This window comes from Paramormyrops kingsleyae, chromosome 24 (assembly GCF_048594095.1).
Source record: "Paramormyrops kingsleyae isolate MSU_618 chromosome 24, PKINGS_0.4, whole genome shotgun sequence".
Lineage (NCBI taxonomy): Eukaryota > Metazoa > Chordata > Actinopteri > Osteoglossiformes > Mormyridae > Paramormyrops > Paramormyrops kingsleyae.
In genome coordinates, this window is record NC_132820.1 from 8385160 (window position 1) to 8402548 (window position 17389).

The window sequence follows — 17389 nt, forward strand, 5'->3', positions numbered from 1 at the left end:
CATGCTGCAGCTTCTGACTGATGAATCCCGGGTGGGGGCGGGGGGGGGTCACCCGTGGGCTGTGACAGCAGTGGAACACATCTGTGAACGTATGACATGTGGATGACAGGACTGTCTGGCAGCTTAATGGCTTGGACCTGTCTAGAGGGCCTTGGAGGTGTGTGTGTGTGACAGAGGTGTAACCAATCAGCTGTGGACTTGGTCATAAACTGCAGGGTTGGGTCCTGGGTTTAAAAAATGCTTCTAATACAGCTTTTCCTCTCAGAATTTATTTCCTGTAAGTAAACTGGGCTGAATAAGCGGCCTGTCATCGGTAATCGCTACATAACGACGCGGCACATTGGTAATCACCGTGGTGATACGCAGCCCCCACCCCCTCTCCGGAACCCCGCCGAACGCCCGTAAAATATTAACGTTTTAAACCTTCGAGGAGTCCGTGAGGCGGGCCTGCGGCATTCTGGCCTTCCTTACGAGCTGCTCTCGTTTGCATGCCGTAAACTTAATGTCCCCTGTCACTGCTCTGCCTGTCCCAGAGACGCTGCTTAACGGTCCAACAGAATGTCTCTCGATGGAGCGTCCCACAAACCTGCAAGGAGCACAGGGAATGGACAGGGGGGGGGGGGGTCCTGGTATTCCCAGGGAGCATCTGTGTGGCCGCTTCTCTCGAAGAATCCTTAAGCTTTTGCGGAATCTGAGTGAGACTGAATTCAAACACTCAAGGCAGGAGGATCCCGTTAATTCGTTAAGCCGTTAAACCCTAATTAGTTTTGTGTGTGTCCCTGCGCACCTGGGCGTTCCTGTCTGGTGGCGTGAGCACTAATCGTGCAGCAGGTGATCAACGGGTGGCATTTTGTTTTTTGGGGGGGCACTAATTAGCCGACACTATTAGTCAGAGTGACGTCGCTGGCAGCCAGCAGACGGTTCCATACACTGGGCCGTCCATCTTATCCATTCCCCATTAACACCCTCCCCCCCCCCCCTCCTCCCCAGGCGTGAGCCTGGAGAAGGTCTTCGACTACAGCGAGTACTGGGAGGCTGCGCGGGGCCTCTACGCCGCCTTCGACTGCACAGCCACCATGAAGTCGGGCAACGCCGACGTCTACGAGAACGAGATCCCCGGCGGTCAGTACACCAACCTGCACTTCCAGGCCCACAGCATGGGGCTGGGCCACAAGTTCAAGGAGGTGAAGAAGGCGTACGTGGGGGCCAACAAGCTGCTGGGCGACCTCATCAAGGTGGGGGCGGCCGGGCAGGCTGCTACGTTGATATGTCAGGCTTCACGAACCCCCCCCCCCCCCCCCCCCCCTTCCACTTTTTAATGGTGTGTCTCTCCCTCAGGTGACCCCCTCGTCTAAGATCGTGGGCGACCTGGCGCAGTTCATGGTGCAGAACTCGCTGACGCGCGCCGAGGTGGAGGAGCGGGCCGACGAGCTCTCCTTCCCGCTCTCTGTGGTGGAATTCCTGCAGGGGTACGTCGGGATCCCCCACGGGGGCTTCCCCGAGCCCTTCCGGTCTAAGGTGAGGCGTCCGGCGTCCTCGTCCCGCTCCCCTGAGCCCCTGTGATCCGGGGTAGGGCCACCCAGTTGGGTTCCGGTGATCAGCGTGATCAGGGAACATGCGTGGAGAAGAGATTCTCTTCTTTTCTTTTTTTTTTTCGCCCCCCCCCGCTGTCGTGCTCTGGTTCCAGCGAGCGCCGGCGGGAATGTTAACGCCGTCCCATTAGCAAACAGGTGAAGAGGCGTGTGAACAAGCCGTCCAGCCGGCCAGTGCCGCAGTTGGCCAGTGCCCTCTTTTAGCCTCATTAATAGCAGTAGCCGGAATTAAACTGACGGACGGCACTGCAGCGTCGGCTAATCGCTCTTTGATGCTGCCAGAGGCGTTTCCAGATGTTTACAGTGGGAATTTCGCATCTTGGGAAAGATGGGGGGGGGATTTGGATCGTTGGACATAGCTTCCCGCCGCCCCGGAACGCTGAGCTTTGAGTCTCGAGCTTTCTGAGAATCATCTCATACTGGATCTATATTTAAACACATCTCCGTAGCTCTGCCTCTACTCCGCCATCCTCCTCCAGCCTGAGGCCTGGCGGAGGTGTCGGCCTTTTGTTGTCGTGCTTCTGTTCCCGTTCCGGCACTAATTATCCGCGCTGCCGTAATGGCTGCTAGCTACACCGGCATGAAGGAGATCCGGCAACAAAGCTCGCTCTCCGACTCCGCGACGCTCAACTTCGGTTGCCCGGCGTTTTTCTGTGTTTATCTAGCCTTGGCGCGGATTTGAGGGTCAGGCGCAAGACAAGCCGACGGTCTGTTTCACCAAGGTCCTTAACAGGATGCGTGGGTGTCAACATCAGCATCGAAAGATCCAATAACATTTAAGACACGTTAGTAATCGGCTGGTTCGCTCTGTGTTCTTCTCTCTAATACGATAAACCTTTTATTGATCCCAGGGAGAAATTCTTGTGCTAACAGCAGCAAAGGAACATAAAGTTCCGGCAAATAAATGTGAACTGCAGAACAAAACAGGGCGCAGAGACAAGTACGCACAGTGCAGAGAAGTAAACAGAAAGTACACAGTACACACATATCCTGAGAAAGAATATTTAGGAAGATATATGAAACAGATTGCATGAAAAATGTGAAAGGGAGGGAAATTCGCTTTCCGTCCTGTGTGACCGCAGCGAGGTGCTTGTCCTGATTCGCTTCAGCGTTTTGTTACTCAAGGACGGGCCCACAAACTTGCAGTCATGTGACCCCCGTGCCCGCTGTAGCGTGCCGCCCACCCACTCGCACCTTCTGTCTTCGGGTCGGTCGTCCACGTTAGATCTGCGACCCGGCCTCCGGTTCCGCACTTCACGCTGTCTCCTCCCCCCCCCCCCCCCGGCACAGGTGCTGAAGTCCCTGCCCCGTGTGGAGGGCCGCCCCGGGGCCTCTCTTGCCCCCATGGACTTCGACGCCCTGGAAAAGCGGCTGCGGGCAGCGCACAGTGATGACATCACCCCCGAGGACGTGATGTCGGCCGCCATGTACCCGAAGGTCTTCCAGGAGTTCCGCGAGTTCACCAACACCTTTGGGCCAGTGGACTGTCTGAACACGCGCCTCTTCCTGGATGGGCCCAAGATTGCTGAGGAGTTTGAGGTCACCTTCAGCGCCTCCCTACTCCCGGTGGTAGTAATTGCATGGATTCAGACACGAATAACGATGTGCTTCTCTCTCTCTCTCAGGTGGAGCTGGAGAGGGGAAAGACTCTCCATATAAAAGCCTTGGCTCTCGGAGACCTGAACAAGGCCGGCCAAAGGGAGGTCTTCTTCGAGCTTAACGGTCAGCTCAGATCCGTCCTGGTCCGGGACACCTTGGCCATGAAGGTACCGCTATTGCCCCCTGCTGGTCTCGGATTTATTGCGCCTTCATCTGCCGTTTTATGGTGCCCCTCCAATTAGATAACTCTAGTCGTTCTTGAATTATCTAATGTGTAATTCAAAACAAAGCTGTGTGTCATTGAAAGGTAGCACCTCCCGATTGGAGGACGTCGGCCAGCCCACGTTCTCTCTAGCGATCAGTCGTCCGCGGTGAAGATTATTTAAAAATGTCCTGAGGGGTATAGGCGTCACCTGGAAGGGGTTAAAGGGTGGAGGAGGGCCGCCGCGTTCCAGACAAATGCTAACCCATTAAAGGAGTGGAAACGCTGACGTACGACGCAGGTATAGGGTAATTAATCTGGGGGGGGTATTCTGCCTACGGTGTAGACACTTTCCGGGTCGTCGGGAACATGCCATCTAGGGGGGCGTCGCCGTCCTCGGTGACCTTGTGACCTTCCAGCGTAAGCGGAGGTCAAACATATGTCGTCATAGCTTTAGTGTTTAGAGTGACTGTCATAATTGCGATATTTACCCATGATTCAGTGCTGCATGGACTCTGGTGCCGAACAGACCCCGCGATAGTCCCTGACGCGCACCCCGCCCTTACCTCCGCCTCTCTGCAGGAGATGCACTTCCACCCCAAGGCCCTGAAGGATGTGCGGGGCCAGGTGGGCGCCCCCATGCCGGGGAAGGTGGTGGAGGTGAGGGTGAAGGCCGGCCAGAAGGTGGAGAAGGGCCAGCCGCTCTGCGTGCTCAGCGCCATGAAGATGGAGACGGTGGTGAACTCGCCCCTGGCCGGCACCGTGGCCAAGATCTACGTCACGCCGGACAGCAGTCTGGAGGGTGACGACCTCATCCTGGAGATCACAGAGTAGGGTCCCGCCTGAAGGGGCGTGACCGGGAAGGGGGGGGTGGGGGGGGGGTTCTGCTTGTCTCATAAGTCCCTTTTCTTGTTGTTTACCTCCCCCCCCCGGCATCCAGGGAGTTCAGTATGGCCTCCACAGGATTGGTATGGGAGAGGCTCTTAGTCTAATGACTTGGCTAATGAGAATTAGCGCAAATTAGCACATTAGCCTATGAGGTGCATCTCTAATGGTGACGGGGCCCCAGGTTCCGTGATGATCGATGGTCATCCCCCTGCGTTCCCCATTAACGTCGTTCTCAGAGCTATTCGCCTCTTTTGTAGTTTGACTGCTTGCTGTGAGGTTCTCTTGTGGTTTTTTTTTTTTTAAATCCCTGTCCCCCTCTGCCTTTGGTGTGTCATTCTCATCTTTTTTTTTTTTGTGGGGGGGGGGGGGGGGGTGCAGCCGTTTAACACGTCGCGCACTGTTTAATCCCTCGGGCATCGCAATATCGATCGCAATTAAGGCACGAGGAGTGTAATCACAGCTAAAAGCTCAGTAAGGCCCTCGCTTCGCCCTAATGGCCAGACACGCGCCATTTTAAAGCACCTCTGTTTTCCTGTCACGTAACGTAGCTACATTGAGTGGTCAGCGTCCCTATGCTAATAGAATCCCAGCAATGAATAGAACGTTATTCATAGATATATTCTAATTTAAAACGGTTTTTCGTTACAATGGATTTTAATCTCCTCAGTACTGGATACTACTTTGGCTGTGATGGCTCTTCATGTCTCTGTCGGCATGGAGATATATATCCCAGCCGAAGTTGAAATTTACGACTTTTTGCACTCTTTCGTCCCAGCTACCCACACACACACGTACGCACTGGTACTTCCTGTTTGTTTTTTGTCATGTCAGCCTTCAGACGTGAAAATGTAGCTAAAATCACGTGCTGCTAACCACTTTCACACCTGTTTACAAGCACAATTGCCGACCGGAGGTCAGTCTGTTGAAGAATCAGCTCTGTGTAAATCCCGCGCTGCGGTAAAGCGCATCAAACATTCCGCGGTCCCGCCTCAGGCGCAAGTGTGACGAATCGAACCGGATCGAACTGGACCAAACAAGTTCTACCCATGGTCTGATCTGTTTCAGGACAACTGACGGTTGAAGACGTGGTCTGTCTTCAGTTAGTCTTAAAACTTAGTGATTTACATGGACGTTAATGAAACCTTAGTCGTTTGTTTTCCATAATTGCACTAAACATTATTCTGACCACTGAAGAATCTTTTACATTAAACTTTAATGGGACTAAATATCTGCAAATATGGCACAAAAAAAAACAAAACGGCAGCGACTGTCCATTTTGCAGCACATGGCCACATTTACGGGGTGTGATGTCACTTCCTGGCTGTGTCTGTTAAATGCGCATTCGCTATTCCGTCTACCTCCCTGGGGACTGAGATATGCGCACTGATACTCTCAGTACTAGCCCTGCGCAGCATGGATTCACCAGCCTTCAAAGCCCCATCGCTGGAGCGAACCGCGTGTCTCTTCTGGATTATAGATGTATTTCACAGATCCTGAGATGTTCGTCATTTTTTTTGTTTACACGTGGAGTGTTTCCGTAGCGATTTAGAGCTTGTGAAAGTGAACCTGAGAGAGTGACAGTGTGGTGTGATGTTTTCCGTAAAAAAGGGTGAAAGGGTTGGAACAAAAGTCTGTAGATGTCTGAACTAATTCAGGGGAGAGTTACTTGCAAAGACCTGGCTGTATGGGTGGGTTTGCACGTCTGGAAATGTACATTTTCTATGCTTTTTTTTTTTTTTTTTTTTTTGTAAAAATCCAGCAGTCAGCTGTCAAAATGGTTACAGCATCACAAAGTGTTCATACCAGCCTCTAAACTGGCTTCTGGTTAACAGACCAAAATGTAAGCTTCAGAATGGCACACTGAGGAACATGACAAATTGACAAGTAATAGACTAATCGTTTGCAAGTCATTAATGAAAAATAACAAGCTTGGCATATGGACATGTATCGTATATTGTGGAATCTCTAATTTCCCCCCCCCCCGTTATTTAACCTTAATGTTTTTTTTTTCCTTCAAATGTGCGACATTTTGGAATTTAAAACTGTAATATGTAAAATAAAGGAATTGAGCAAGCTACTCCTGTGCTTAGTGCTCTGTGTGTGTGTGGTCTTCACTGACATACTAACTGACGGTTAACAAAGTGAAACCGATTAATGAGTTACCCTTTAAAACGGCTGTCTCCCGCTTGTTGTGTGTACAAAGTCTCTCTCTCTATGCCCATAATCCCTCCCCACCGCATTTTTCTTGCTTGTTATGGCGTTTTGCGGGGCGCCCTCTTTGTAGCTCAGGGTCAGCCTTTGAAACCGTCGCCCTGGACGCTTCCTGGTATAAATCAGTGCTCTGTGCGATGATCTGCTACACTGGCCACTTAATTCCGTTTCTGGATCCTGCCTTTTGGCTGAAGGTTTAACGCCCTTCGCATCCCTGCCGATCTGGGCCCTTCGAGTGACGCCTCCTCGCTTTTAGTGGCGTTTTTGCTTTCATTCCGATGTAATTCTGAGCAGGTCGTCCTCGCTATGCTCCGCGCCGCCACACCGGCGTAGCCGTGGTCGGGTTTCGGGGATGGAAAGGCCAGGTTTGACGTGCCAACTGGCTACTGATGGCTCCAGCGGGTCGGCGAGGCGGTAGGTCGTCCGTGACGCTGCCTGACGGGAGAGTGAGCTGGACCACAATATGGGGGGGGGGGGGGGATTTAAAATGTCAGCACCCCCGAAAAGACAGCCGGGAAGTTATTTGGCTTGAATATGTTTCATGGGAAGAGGTCTGGCTGTGATCTGACCCCTGTTTATCCCAATCTGAAGCAGAATAGACGCTGTGATCTCTTGGTATCAACACGCACTCTGGGATTAGCATCTGGCATTATGGGAGACAGAACTATAATGCATCGCTGTGCATTGGTGCTCCTAAAGGAATGAACAGTCCACTGCTCGCCTGTGTGTGCAATAACATGGTTAAGTTCAGATTGAGACCTGGGGGACTAATTCTGCGCTAAAGAACCACAGACACCGCGACAGAGACCAGCTAGGGACTGAGACCAGGACTGAGCGTTTCTTCACACAGGAGATGTAGCAGGTTAGGAATAAAGCAGTGTCAGTCAGACCAGTTCTGGGACCAACAGACAAGATCATGTTTTTGCTCCATCCTAATGTACCTGTACTAGGTATTTGGGTTTTGATATTTAAGGACGCGGATCTGGGATGGGCGTCGGCACGTCCTGCCCCCCCCCACTGCTACCGATGCGTCATCAGGAGTTACCAAGGTCTCCACTCTTCTCATACACATCCTTGCTGATTCAGACCACTAACAACCCCCCCCCCCCCCCCCCCCCCCCCCCGTATCTATATATAAGATGCAGTCATCGCAGAAGTTCATGCAACTGTCCTCCAGTCAGTTATTTATCCCCAAACAATGAAGCTTTTCCTTTTTAAAAAAAAAAAACCTGTCAGTGGGGTTACCACCTGCTATAACGCAGGGGGGGTTGGCGGCTCCCCAACCCTCCCCCCCCCCCCCCCCCCAATGCTAAAGTGGCTATTTGCCAGCTATCAGCCAGGCTGTGCTTTGGATTGCTGCCAAGGCTTCGCGAGTCTGCTGAGTGCATGTTCGGGGTGGGTGGGGGGGGGGGGGGAGAGGGATGGGGTCTGATTTAGTGACGCGGTGACTCTGTAGCCCCCCCCAGCAGGGCGTCTCTTTCGCTGGCTTCCTGCAGGCGTCTTCCCACATGCCCGACGTCGCGCTTTAGGATCGACGCGCTCACGTTCCTCCAGTCACGCTTAAGCACACGCATTTCCAGCGTGTTCTTCAGACAGCCAGTGTTGACGTCCCCCCTCCACCCCCCCACCCCCGACGTGGCCTTGCAGTGTAATTTCACTCATCAGTAAACCCTGGGATGTGATGATGGTTCTGCTCACGCCGCTGTCTGGCAGCGTGACTGCTAAGCAAGGCCCTTGTTTACAAATGCCATTACAGTCACGCCACGTCCCAGACACGCGAATAACTCCTGCACCGATGGCTGCGTTCCTCCCGTCGTCCTCGATCCTGTCCTGTGTTACCTGGGATCAGAAAATTTGCCCAGTTGAGACACCTGCGCCAAAACTGGGAGCATAAAAACGCCAGTCGGTCGCTCTGATGACACTTACGCAGCGTCCCGTTCCGCGAGAGCGTTTTTAAGGGACCTGATTGGCACTCGGGAGTCACGTGACTTCATTCCTGTCGGCCCGTCAAAGCTCTCAGGCGAAAACAATTAGGCTACAGAGCGCGATCATTCTCTCTGGCTGTTAGGGATCTGGGTAAACCTACAGGAAGTGGCGTTGGTGTGACGCCCCCTGGAGGATGGACCAGCGGGAGACGCTTTTAGTCTAACTTTTTGTTATTTTTGTCTGAGAATGTAGCACGGCGATGGTTGTTTTTATTTTTCGTTCTTCCTCCGGGCTAAGTGAGTTCGAGAGCGCCAACCAGGAGGGAATTCCCCTAGTGGCTGAACTGAGACACTGCAAATGTGTGTCTGTCACCTTCAGCTTGAAGGTGACCAGTCTGCGTAGGGAACAGTCTTCGGTTCAGAGAACGCCAAATGGATGTCAAAATGACTCACCGATTAGTCCTGTTTTTTTTTTTTTTTTAAATGGATCACACCAGTCATTGTGTAAAATTATATGTTTAGGGTGCATTTGGATTATAGGCCAGGCACTGCATGTGTTTCCGAATAGCCATTTCCCCTTGAATCTGTGTAGGTGGCTTCTGCAGTGCGATGACGTCCGTGGACTCAAACCTGCAAATCAAGGTGCGAAAATGCAGGGGCGATTCTAGGATTCTTCAGGGACGGGAAGCATAAGAGGGCTCGTAATTCGTAAGAGAAGGGTCAAAACCTTACCAGCCAATGTCATGATTAGAATCGGTGAGTGACAGAGGAGATGTCACTCCGGGGACCAATCAGCTTTTAGCTTGGGAGTGTGCCCATGTTGCCCCGCCCTGCTAAAATGCCTCCTATATCGTATCCTTCATTCCTGAGGCTGTACTGAGAGATAGCGACTTGTTAGCTTGGGCTTTTTGGATGTAAATAATTCTGCACCCAATGAAAGCCGAGTTTTGATGCTTCTATATCCAAACTGTGACTTTAATTTGACAGCCACAATGAAAGCCCTCGAAACGTTGGTTTCGGAGGAGGCTGCAGGCACTGTCGGTCCCGTTAGACTGAGCTACGGTTTGTCCCATAAGCTGCTTTATAGTTAGCATGTGTTGATGGGGGCCACCATAAACCCCAGCCGCGCTACAGAGAAATGCAGCCGTCTGAATGTAACCAGGGACATTTTTATGCATGGACTTGTGTTTAGCCCTTGAGCTTTCAAAAGCGTATTCCCACTCATCAGCCCCTTACTGGCACGGAAAGAAGGTTAGCACCGTCCGCCATCTGCAGCAGCTGCAAATGTCAGCTCACTAATTTTCACTGCGGATCGAGTCGAGCTAGCAATTATGGAGAGAACAAAAAAAACAATAAAAATCTCTGAAAAATGTTCCTGTCTAAAGTTCCAGGAACACCTAAACATTTTTTTTATCTTTATTTTTTAAAAGTATTACAGATTCATCAAATTTGTATGAGGTATAGAGGCTGTGTGAGTGTGTCTGGGCACTTACAGGTGGGAACGGTGCGGAAAATGCCGGAAAACTCACAAACAGACGCGGCTCTTACAGGGTGGATGGAGATAAATGAGGGGAATCATCCTCAGAAGGAGATGGAGGCGAAATTTTATTATATATTTATGAGGCATTTTTTTATGGAATAGAAAACCAAAACAAATGGGTGAGAGGGGCTCAAAGGATGCAGGAAGCTGAGGCTTGTATGTAAATTAGCGCCACTTTGTTTGTGTTTGTGAAGTTTGTGCTAATAACTATTATTCAGATCAGTTTCCCGTCCCTAATGATGGGGCTGCGGGGAGCTGCGATTCTTGCCGTTGTTTTTTTTCTTTTTTTCCTCCAAAGTAATAATCTAGAAACCTAGAATCGGCCTCCCGCACGCATGTTTGGGAAGCTGCCTCTCTGTGGATCGTTCGCTTCTGCTTGACCTTAGCGCCACGGAACTGAAACCTACCCGGTTTCTTTTTCAGTCCGGCTGAGCATCTTCTCCATTCCCCCCCCCCCCCCCCCCACCCCGGATGTTTTGAAGCAATGCAGCCGAATCAGACAACAGTCCCTTTCATCTCCTGGAATCCTCTTAACGAGCCTTTAGAGTGGATCAGCGCTGACTAAAGGACTTTCAATTAGGCCGGAATAATCCAAAGGAAATCCAAAAACGCCGCCTTGTGAGTCATCGTCTCCCACCCCCCCCCCCCTCACCCCCACTGGCGCCAGTGCGGCTGGCCCGCGTGGCTCGGACAGGGTGTGCTCGGAACAGGCTGCCTCTCCTGTTAAGGGGATGTTGGGGTCATGTCAGTAAATCTGCCAGCATGCATCCCGGAGCGATTCTAGAGGCCGACCTTAATCATTAGCCAATGATATGCTTGGAATCTGTGAGTGACAGGTGAGGGGGAGCTCCAGGGGCCAATCAGCCCCACCCCTGCATCACTGCCAGCTTCGTCAGCTGTGAACGCGCAGTAATCAGGCATTGACCCCACAGCTTTTGTGGTCAGGAATGGAAATGGGGTTTGGACCCAGGTGGGATATCTGCTGTAGGCTCTCCGTACCTCGACTTAATGAAATGTCACTGAAATCCACGCAACTGACACTCCCTCAATGTGAGGCTGTCTGAGGCCTGCCCCCCCACTCCTCCAATCGGCGAGGGTTTGGTCCCCAGTACATGTAACCCCCCCCCCCCCCCCCCGTAGAACATCCATTAGCTGGATATTCTGCAGCTGTTGTTACTATGCAACGCAGAACCGGGCGTGTGTGTGTGTGGGTGTGGGTGTGTGTGGGTGGGTGGGTGTGTGTGGGTGTGTGGGTGTGTGTGGGTGTGTGGGTGGGTGGGTGTGGTGGGGGGGTGGGTTTGTTGTCTGCTTGCCTTCCAGAACAGCCCAGAGGTAATCCCTGCCCTGTTTCTCCAATAGCTGCATCTGCATGGTATTTGATCACAAAACGATTCTCGTCTCGAGTTCTTACAATCATCCGCTTTCGCTAAAATCCCATTGAAGGGCTCGCCTCCTCGAGGAAACATCTGGTAATTCTCGTGGTGAAGGAGCATTTAAGGGTGATCCGTCACACGGCACTTAAACAGCTACTCAACAACCCCCCCCCCCCCCCCCCCCCCCCCCCCGACATCTGCTGAGATGCCTCTTGGCTAGAAAGGTAAAGGTAAGATGTTTCTGAGGAGGAGGAAACTGGAAGCTGCACTGCGAATGATGGAATTCCCAACTAAAACTTCTCCCAACTAAAAAAATGACCTCTATTGCACCGTCATCTGTTTATCCTGCTCGTGCGGTTTCATCAGAGCCTCTGCATGGCCCTTTATGATGGCAGGCAGCAGTTTTCAGATGTATCCTGACTGAATCCCCCCCCCCTCCCTCACCGCTGACGGCCTTGGAATTTGGCGGGCCTTGATGGATGTCTCTGTCGGCACGGGCACTGCCGTGGGCAAGCAGAGCGTGGCAGGTTTATAGCTCGCCGTGATGGATCTGACGCTGGGGGGGGGTGGTTGGGGAGGAGGGGAGGCTGTGAATATTGTCTCTCTTTACCGCCACCTATTTGCCCTATCATAAGCACCGATATCACAGAATCATGTGCTTTATTTAAGTTCCACACAAGTGTGCGGATTTTTATCAACTCTGGTTGACGCCGCAGCCTTACCGTGAATAGAGAGCACCTACGCGTGATGAAGGGGGCCCCGCAACATGCTACACGTACACGGAAGGGTGACAGGGGGAGGGGGGTGTCGCCTTCAGTAGCTCCTGTAGGAGGGGCCAACTTTATCAGCCAATGACATGATTAGAATCGGTGAGTGACAGGGAAGCCGTCACTTTGGGGGCCAATCAGGTTTTGGCTAGGGACGGTATCACTGTGGCCCCACCCCTTTAGAACTCTAAGATGCAGGATCCTTTATTTCCGAAGGTGTACTGACAGAGTGATACTGAGAGATAGTAAATGATGAATTTGTTGTGGCGTAAATCTGTAATAGCGGTCAGATTTAGCTTTATTGTGTTTTGGTGCATCGGGAGCTGATAGCGGCTATGATGTAGCACAGATTCCAGGTCAGACACTGTGCCGTAACACTCTGATGCTGAGTGTTACTTACCTAAGTCATCAGTAGCACTTTTGGTCAGTTGTTTTACCCACGATCCCATCCCATCTGGTCCCCCCTCCCCCATCCTCTGTCTCCTCCCAGGCTTCTGGAAGCTTCCGCCACCTTCCCAGTTTGTCACCGCTCGTCTCACACTCTGGCCGCGGGGATGAGCCGGCCCGCTCTGGACCCGTGATCCGTGGGATCTGCTAGCTTCCTTAGATCATGGACGGCCCTTGGATGAGAACCGGGCTGGAGGCCGGACGGGTTCACGCTGGGTCAACTAGGATTCGGACCTTGGCTTGCGATGGATTGGAGAAGGCTTTGGACTATTTAAATAGGACTGGCTTCAGTGTCAGTCTGGGACCAGCACTGGGCCGGGCTGTAATCTGGCTCCCCGCTCACGTGTGAGCCTGGCCCACTGCGGTGGACACGCTGGACCGATTCTCTGCTTGTGGCACCAGGAGGAAGGTGACCGGGCCGGTTCAGGAGCAGCAGATGGTGAGATCTCTGATCCAAGCCATCCCCCCATGCCCCGAGGTCGCTCACCACGCTTCTCCCATAAAGCCAAATATTCAATTAGGCCTTTTACAGTCCCTTTCGCTCATTACTATTATTAATATCCCCCTGTACCCAGCTCTAAGTTTTCCCCGCTGAATTGTTAGCCTGGAATCCAAGCCCACGCATTGATGCTGTATTTTCTTATGTGCGTTGTCTGCTTTTGGCAGGGTTACTGCCTTCTCCATTCCTAATCACACTTCCAGGGCTCGTTTTAAGCCTGAGACGCAGAGTGGGAGATACAAATGTGCTCTCCGCTATCATTTATGTGGATGCGGAGTCTATCCCCATTCGGACAAACTCCCACCCTATGGGAAAACCTCTTAAAAACATACACGCACACACAAATGACAATATTTGTGCTGGAGCAGCCGCATTATAATCATGCGTTTGATCCTTTGTAGCGCGAATGAATTAAGCGAGCGTTGGGGTGCCTTTTGGCGGTACTTTACATGCAACAAGAAACGAGATTGGGGCGCAAAGCATTATGGGAGGAATATATTAAGAAAGGCGACGAGGCTGATCAAACAGGAAGAAGTATCGGACGGACAGGTACGACACCCCCTACCTGCTCGCTTAGCATATGCTAACCCGAGCGATTAGCATAAATTCCAATAAACCTCCCCCTGCACCGTTTATAGCATTAAGGCAGCGGGGTTTGTGTCTCTCTCAAAGGTACAACTGCAGTTAACAGCCTGGATTGAGATCCGAACATAAGGGTGGCGTCCTCCGCCCTTCTGGGCAAGAACTCGACCCACATTGTAATCCCTACATGCTCCGGCGTGTAAATTATTAATCTGTAAATTGTTGAAAGCTATGCAAATTGCCCCAGTTGAACATATCAGCTGAGAGAATAAATAATGTATCGTGTTTTAATTAAAAAGAAAAAAAACAGTACATTTTTCCTCAAGTCACCGATCCAAAACTAAGCCCAGATGCAAATTACATATTTGTTCTAGAGTATAAAATTCCTGTAGAAATGCAGCCTTCCTGACCTACCCAAAATCTATTATGCATGGCAACTCGTTAAAATTTATCTACTCTTCTATGCCACTACTAGTAATTAATCTTTAAGGTCATCCATAACGCCTTAAAGGGCACCTCACTGGACCAGCAGTGTGGTTACTCTGTAATGGACAAATATAATATTTACAACAAAAACTTAATTATAAAACACAGCTAATTTCTGATGCACGCGCTATAGGGAATAAGAGGACCGTTTTCGGTTTTATCTTGAGTCTTTCTCCAAGTTTTCTGCCCCCGATAATGGGGCAGCCGAATCAGTTTAACCCTCCCACCTCGCCAACTGTGACTTAAGCTTGCTTAGTTAATTACTGTCATTTCCGGCCCATTAACTCCGGCGCCTCGCACCCGCGCCTCACCGCTCGGCCCCAGCTGATTGGTTAAAGAGCGGACGTGTGTAAGGTCGGTTCTGCTGCGTTTCCTGCTCGCCGTCCCGGAGATAGCCCTGTCTCCCCCCGTCCCAGAATGCAGAAGACATGGAACACCACTTATGATCGAGTGCAAGGCACATACATGCTAAATCACAAAATAGGAGCAGTTTAAACCCCCCCCCCCGAGTTCACCCAATCGGCATGATTTTCCCTGGACCACATTCTCACACACATACACACAGAACCTGAATCAAGCCCACATCTCTGGAGATGAGAGGCCTCATCGCTATACATACAGCGCGATCTCATGATATCGTGTTGTATGCACACATATGCTATAAAAGACGCAGACGCGCTTTAATATTTCAGCAGCTTTTGTCTGGGAATGAAATACAATATGAAATATTTTCGCTCTATTCTTTCAGCACTACAGTGAGAAAATAATGAAGAGCTCCTTATCTGAGTAGGGTGGGATGAGAGGTTGAAAAAAATCTATACCTATATTAATTAAGCGTTCGTTTTGTGCGCAGTGCCATACCTTATGGGAGAACTATTCAGCAAATAATAAAATCATAACAGTGATATTCTTTGATGGGTTAGGAGTGGACTGTCATTTGTCGTTTAATAATGTGCTTCGTTGCTTCATAGGGCTTTCATTTATAGACTTAATAAACCCTCAACGTCGGTGGTAACTGAAAAAACTGTATAATTGCGAACACAAAAGAGACCGCGTGTGCTCTGTACATTGCGGAGCTTTTATTGTATCTATTAATGTATATGTCGAATGATTTACTTCCACATAATTTCACAGCCATCGGTGACGCCATGTTCAAGGGGTTTGAGAAGGGCTTGGCGCCACCTGCTGGATAAATGTGGTGGCTGGCCCTCAGCCTTTGTTTTTTTTTGGTCGTTTTATTTGTGTTTTTCCTCTGGCATTCCATTAATCTTACCGAGCCACACTTCTGTACTGTCTTCAGTCATTCCCGCCCTGGGATGTGTGCTCCGTTGTTGTCGCGTGATGTTTAGCATAACTGCTTATGCAAATAAGTCTATGTTGGGGAAACTTAGAGCGTCGGGGGCGGTTTGTGGCTCAGCGGGTTGGGACGCTGTGCCTGTGATCGGCACGTCGCCGGTTTAAATCCAAGGGTCGCCAACGTGATTTCACAGTTCGGCCCCTGAGCAAGGCCCTTAACCCCCCCCCCCCCCAATTCTTCCACAGGCTGCCTAACCCTGCTTTATCGTCTGTCACTTTGAATAAAAGAATGTGATGAATAAATAAAGCGCAAGGCAGAGAGCACAGCAGATGGTATACCAGTCTCATTTATCATACGATTAGGAGGAAAAAAACTCACAGGAACGCTTGTGACCAGATTTAGACTATTAAACCCTTGGAGTAGTGCTGTCCATTGAGCCTCTGCACCACCTCCAGGTAAATTAAGTTACACACTCATTGCATGGGAGTCATCAGATTTGCATACACAAATGTGAGAGTACTGCAGGGTGGGATTATAGCTACGGATGCTTTGTCTGGCTAAGTTAACTTGACTGGCTGTCCCACAAGTGCCCCCTAGAGGTCTGTCATGCACCTACAGGACGACGATGCTGAGTGTCAACAGTGTGAGACGCTCATTTGCATTTATATTTGCACTCCTGATACAATGTGACCTGCAGTGTGTACTGAAGCCTGAGGGTGGGTGAGAACGGTTGACATTTTAAGCGAAACATCAAAAATATCAACAAGAAAGAAAACACAAAGGCTATAAACTTGTGTCAGAGAAGAAAGGATACTGGTAGGCACTTTGTGATTTAAATCCCTGCTTTGAAAAGGCAATGTGTGACCTTTCTGGCGGTTTCTTCGTTGAAAATTTCATCCAAAGAGAGAATTGTACCAGTTTTGTTTTTATCTTAGATGTTTTACTGAGGTGGTTCAGGTTTAGAGCCTGTAATCTTCCGGTCAATACAGCAGCACTGTACCCTGTAACACTTGATTCAAAATGCCGCAGCGCATTTGATATTCAGTCAGCCCGAGCGTTCCCATGATGCATCTCTCCTGGTCTCGCTTCACTGGCTCCCTGTGGGCGCTCGCGTCAAGTTAAGTCCTTGGTGCTGGCTGACAGGTTCATCATTGGCCAGACACCCATCTCCTATATGTCCCGTCTCGCCCCTTTGGGTCACCAATCCAGTGCCATTGGAGCTCCCTGCACAACGCGAGAAGCGTCACTCCAGACGGTTCTTATATGTGGCTCCACATTTATGGAATGAGCTGCCAAACGACATCTGGTCATCGGCTTCCCTCTCCACCTTCAAGAAAGTCCTCAAGACCCATCTGTTCCATAAATTCCTCTACTAACCTGATGCCTTTTTACGTTCCCCAAATGCTCTTATATTGCAATTATGGTCCTTGAATAGTCTCATAAGATTCCTGCTTTGCCGGAAGTTGTTGTGTAGATTCTGCTCCTGGTTACACTCAACAAACTAATCTGCTAAATATGTAAATACAGACTATAGCCTCCAATTCATTTAATGAGCAGAGTCTTTGTGAGGATCTCAGACAGCACAGGAGATGTCTTTCACTTCGTTCCCTTCCTCTCTATCCTCTGCTATACCCTGCTCTATAGCTGTGCATTATTTGTAGTAAACAAGATGGATCCAGTACAAACTGAATTTTTAAAAATACAGTCTCTATCTATGGAACCTCACATCAGAAATGGGAACTTCGTAAATAGAAATGGAAAAACTGAAATATCACAATACAAATTGATGCTGTTACTGGTTTTCTTTATAAATTTTATACACGAGGGGCGGTGTAGCACTGCCGGTGGTACCGTCACCTCAGAACTCTGCTAAACATAACTCTGGGGCGCCCTCTAGCGGCTACGAGTTTCGTCCATGTTTTATGCATTTTCTGTAGTATGTTTCTATAACTAGAAAGAATGAAGTACGTACAAGATGAGT

At 50.3% G+C, this 17389-nt stretch overlaps 1 protein-coding gene across 4 annotated transcripts in view; it reads left to right on the forward strand.

Moving 5' to 3' along the window:
• The window catches only part of pcxa (pyruvate carboxylase a), an 85452-nt gene that overhangs the window by 58225 nt on the left and 9838 nt on the right, over positions 1 to 17389 (forward strand). For 2 of the 4 annotated variants that reach the window (XM_072706500.1, XM_072706501.1), the window contains exons 17-21: positions 991 to 1235; positions 1339 to 1518; positions 2883 to 3131; positions 3218 to 3358; positions 3976 to 4223. In XM_072706500.1, the coding sequence (XP_072562601.1) occupies positions 991 to 1235; positions 1339 to 1518; positions 2883 to 3131; positions 3218 to 3358; positions 3976 to 4223 (1063 nt within the window). Of the gene's footprint in view, positions 1 to 990; positions 1236 to 1338; positions 1519 to 2882; positions 3132 to 3217; positions 3359 to 3975; positions 6359 to 12587; positions 16225 to 17389 lie in introns of those variants that run through there. The other 2 variants (XM_072706502.1, XM_072706503.1) reach the window with 2 other exon arrangements.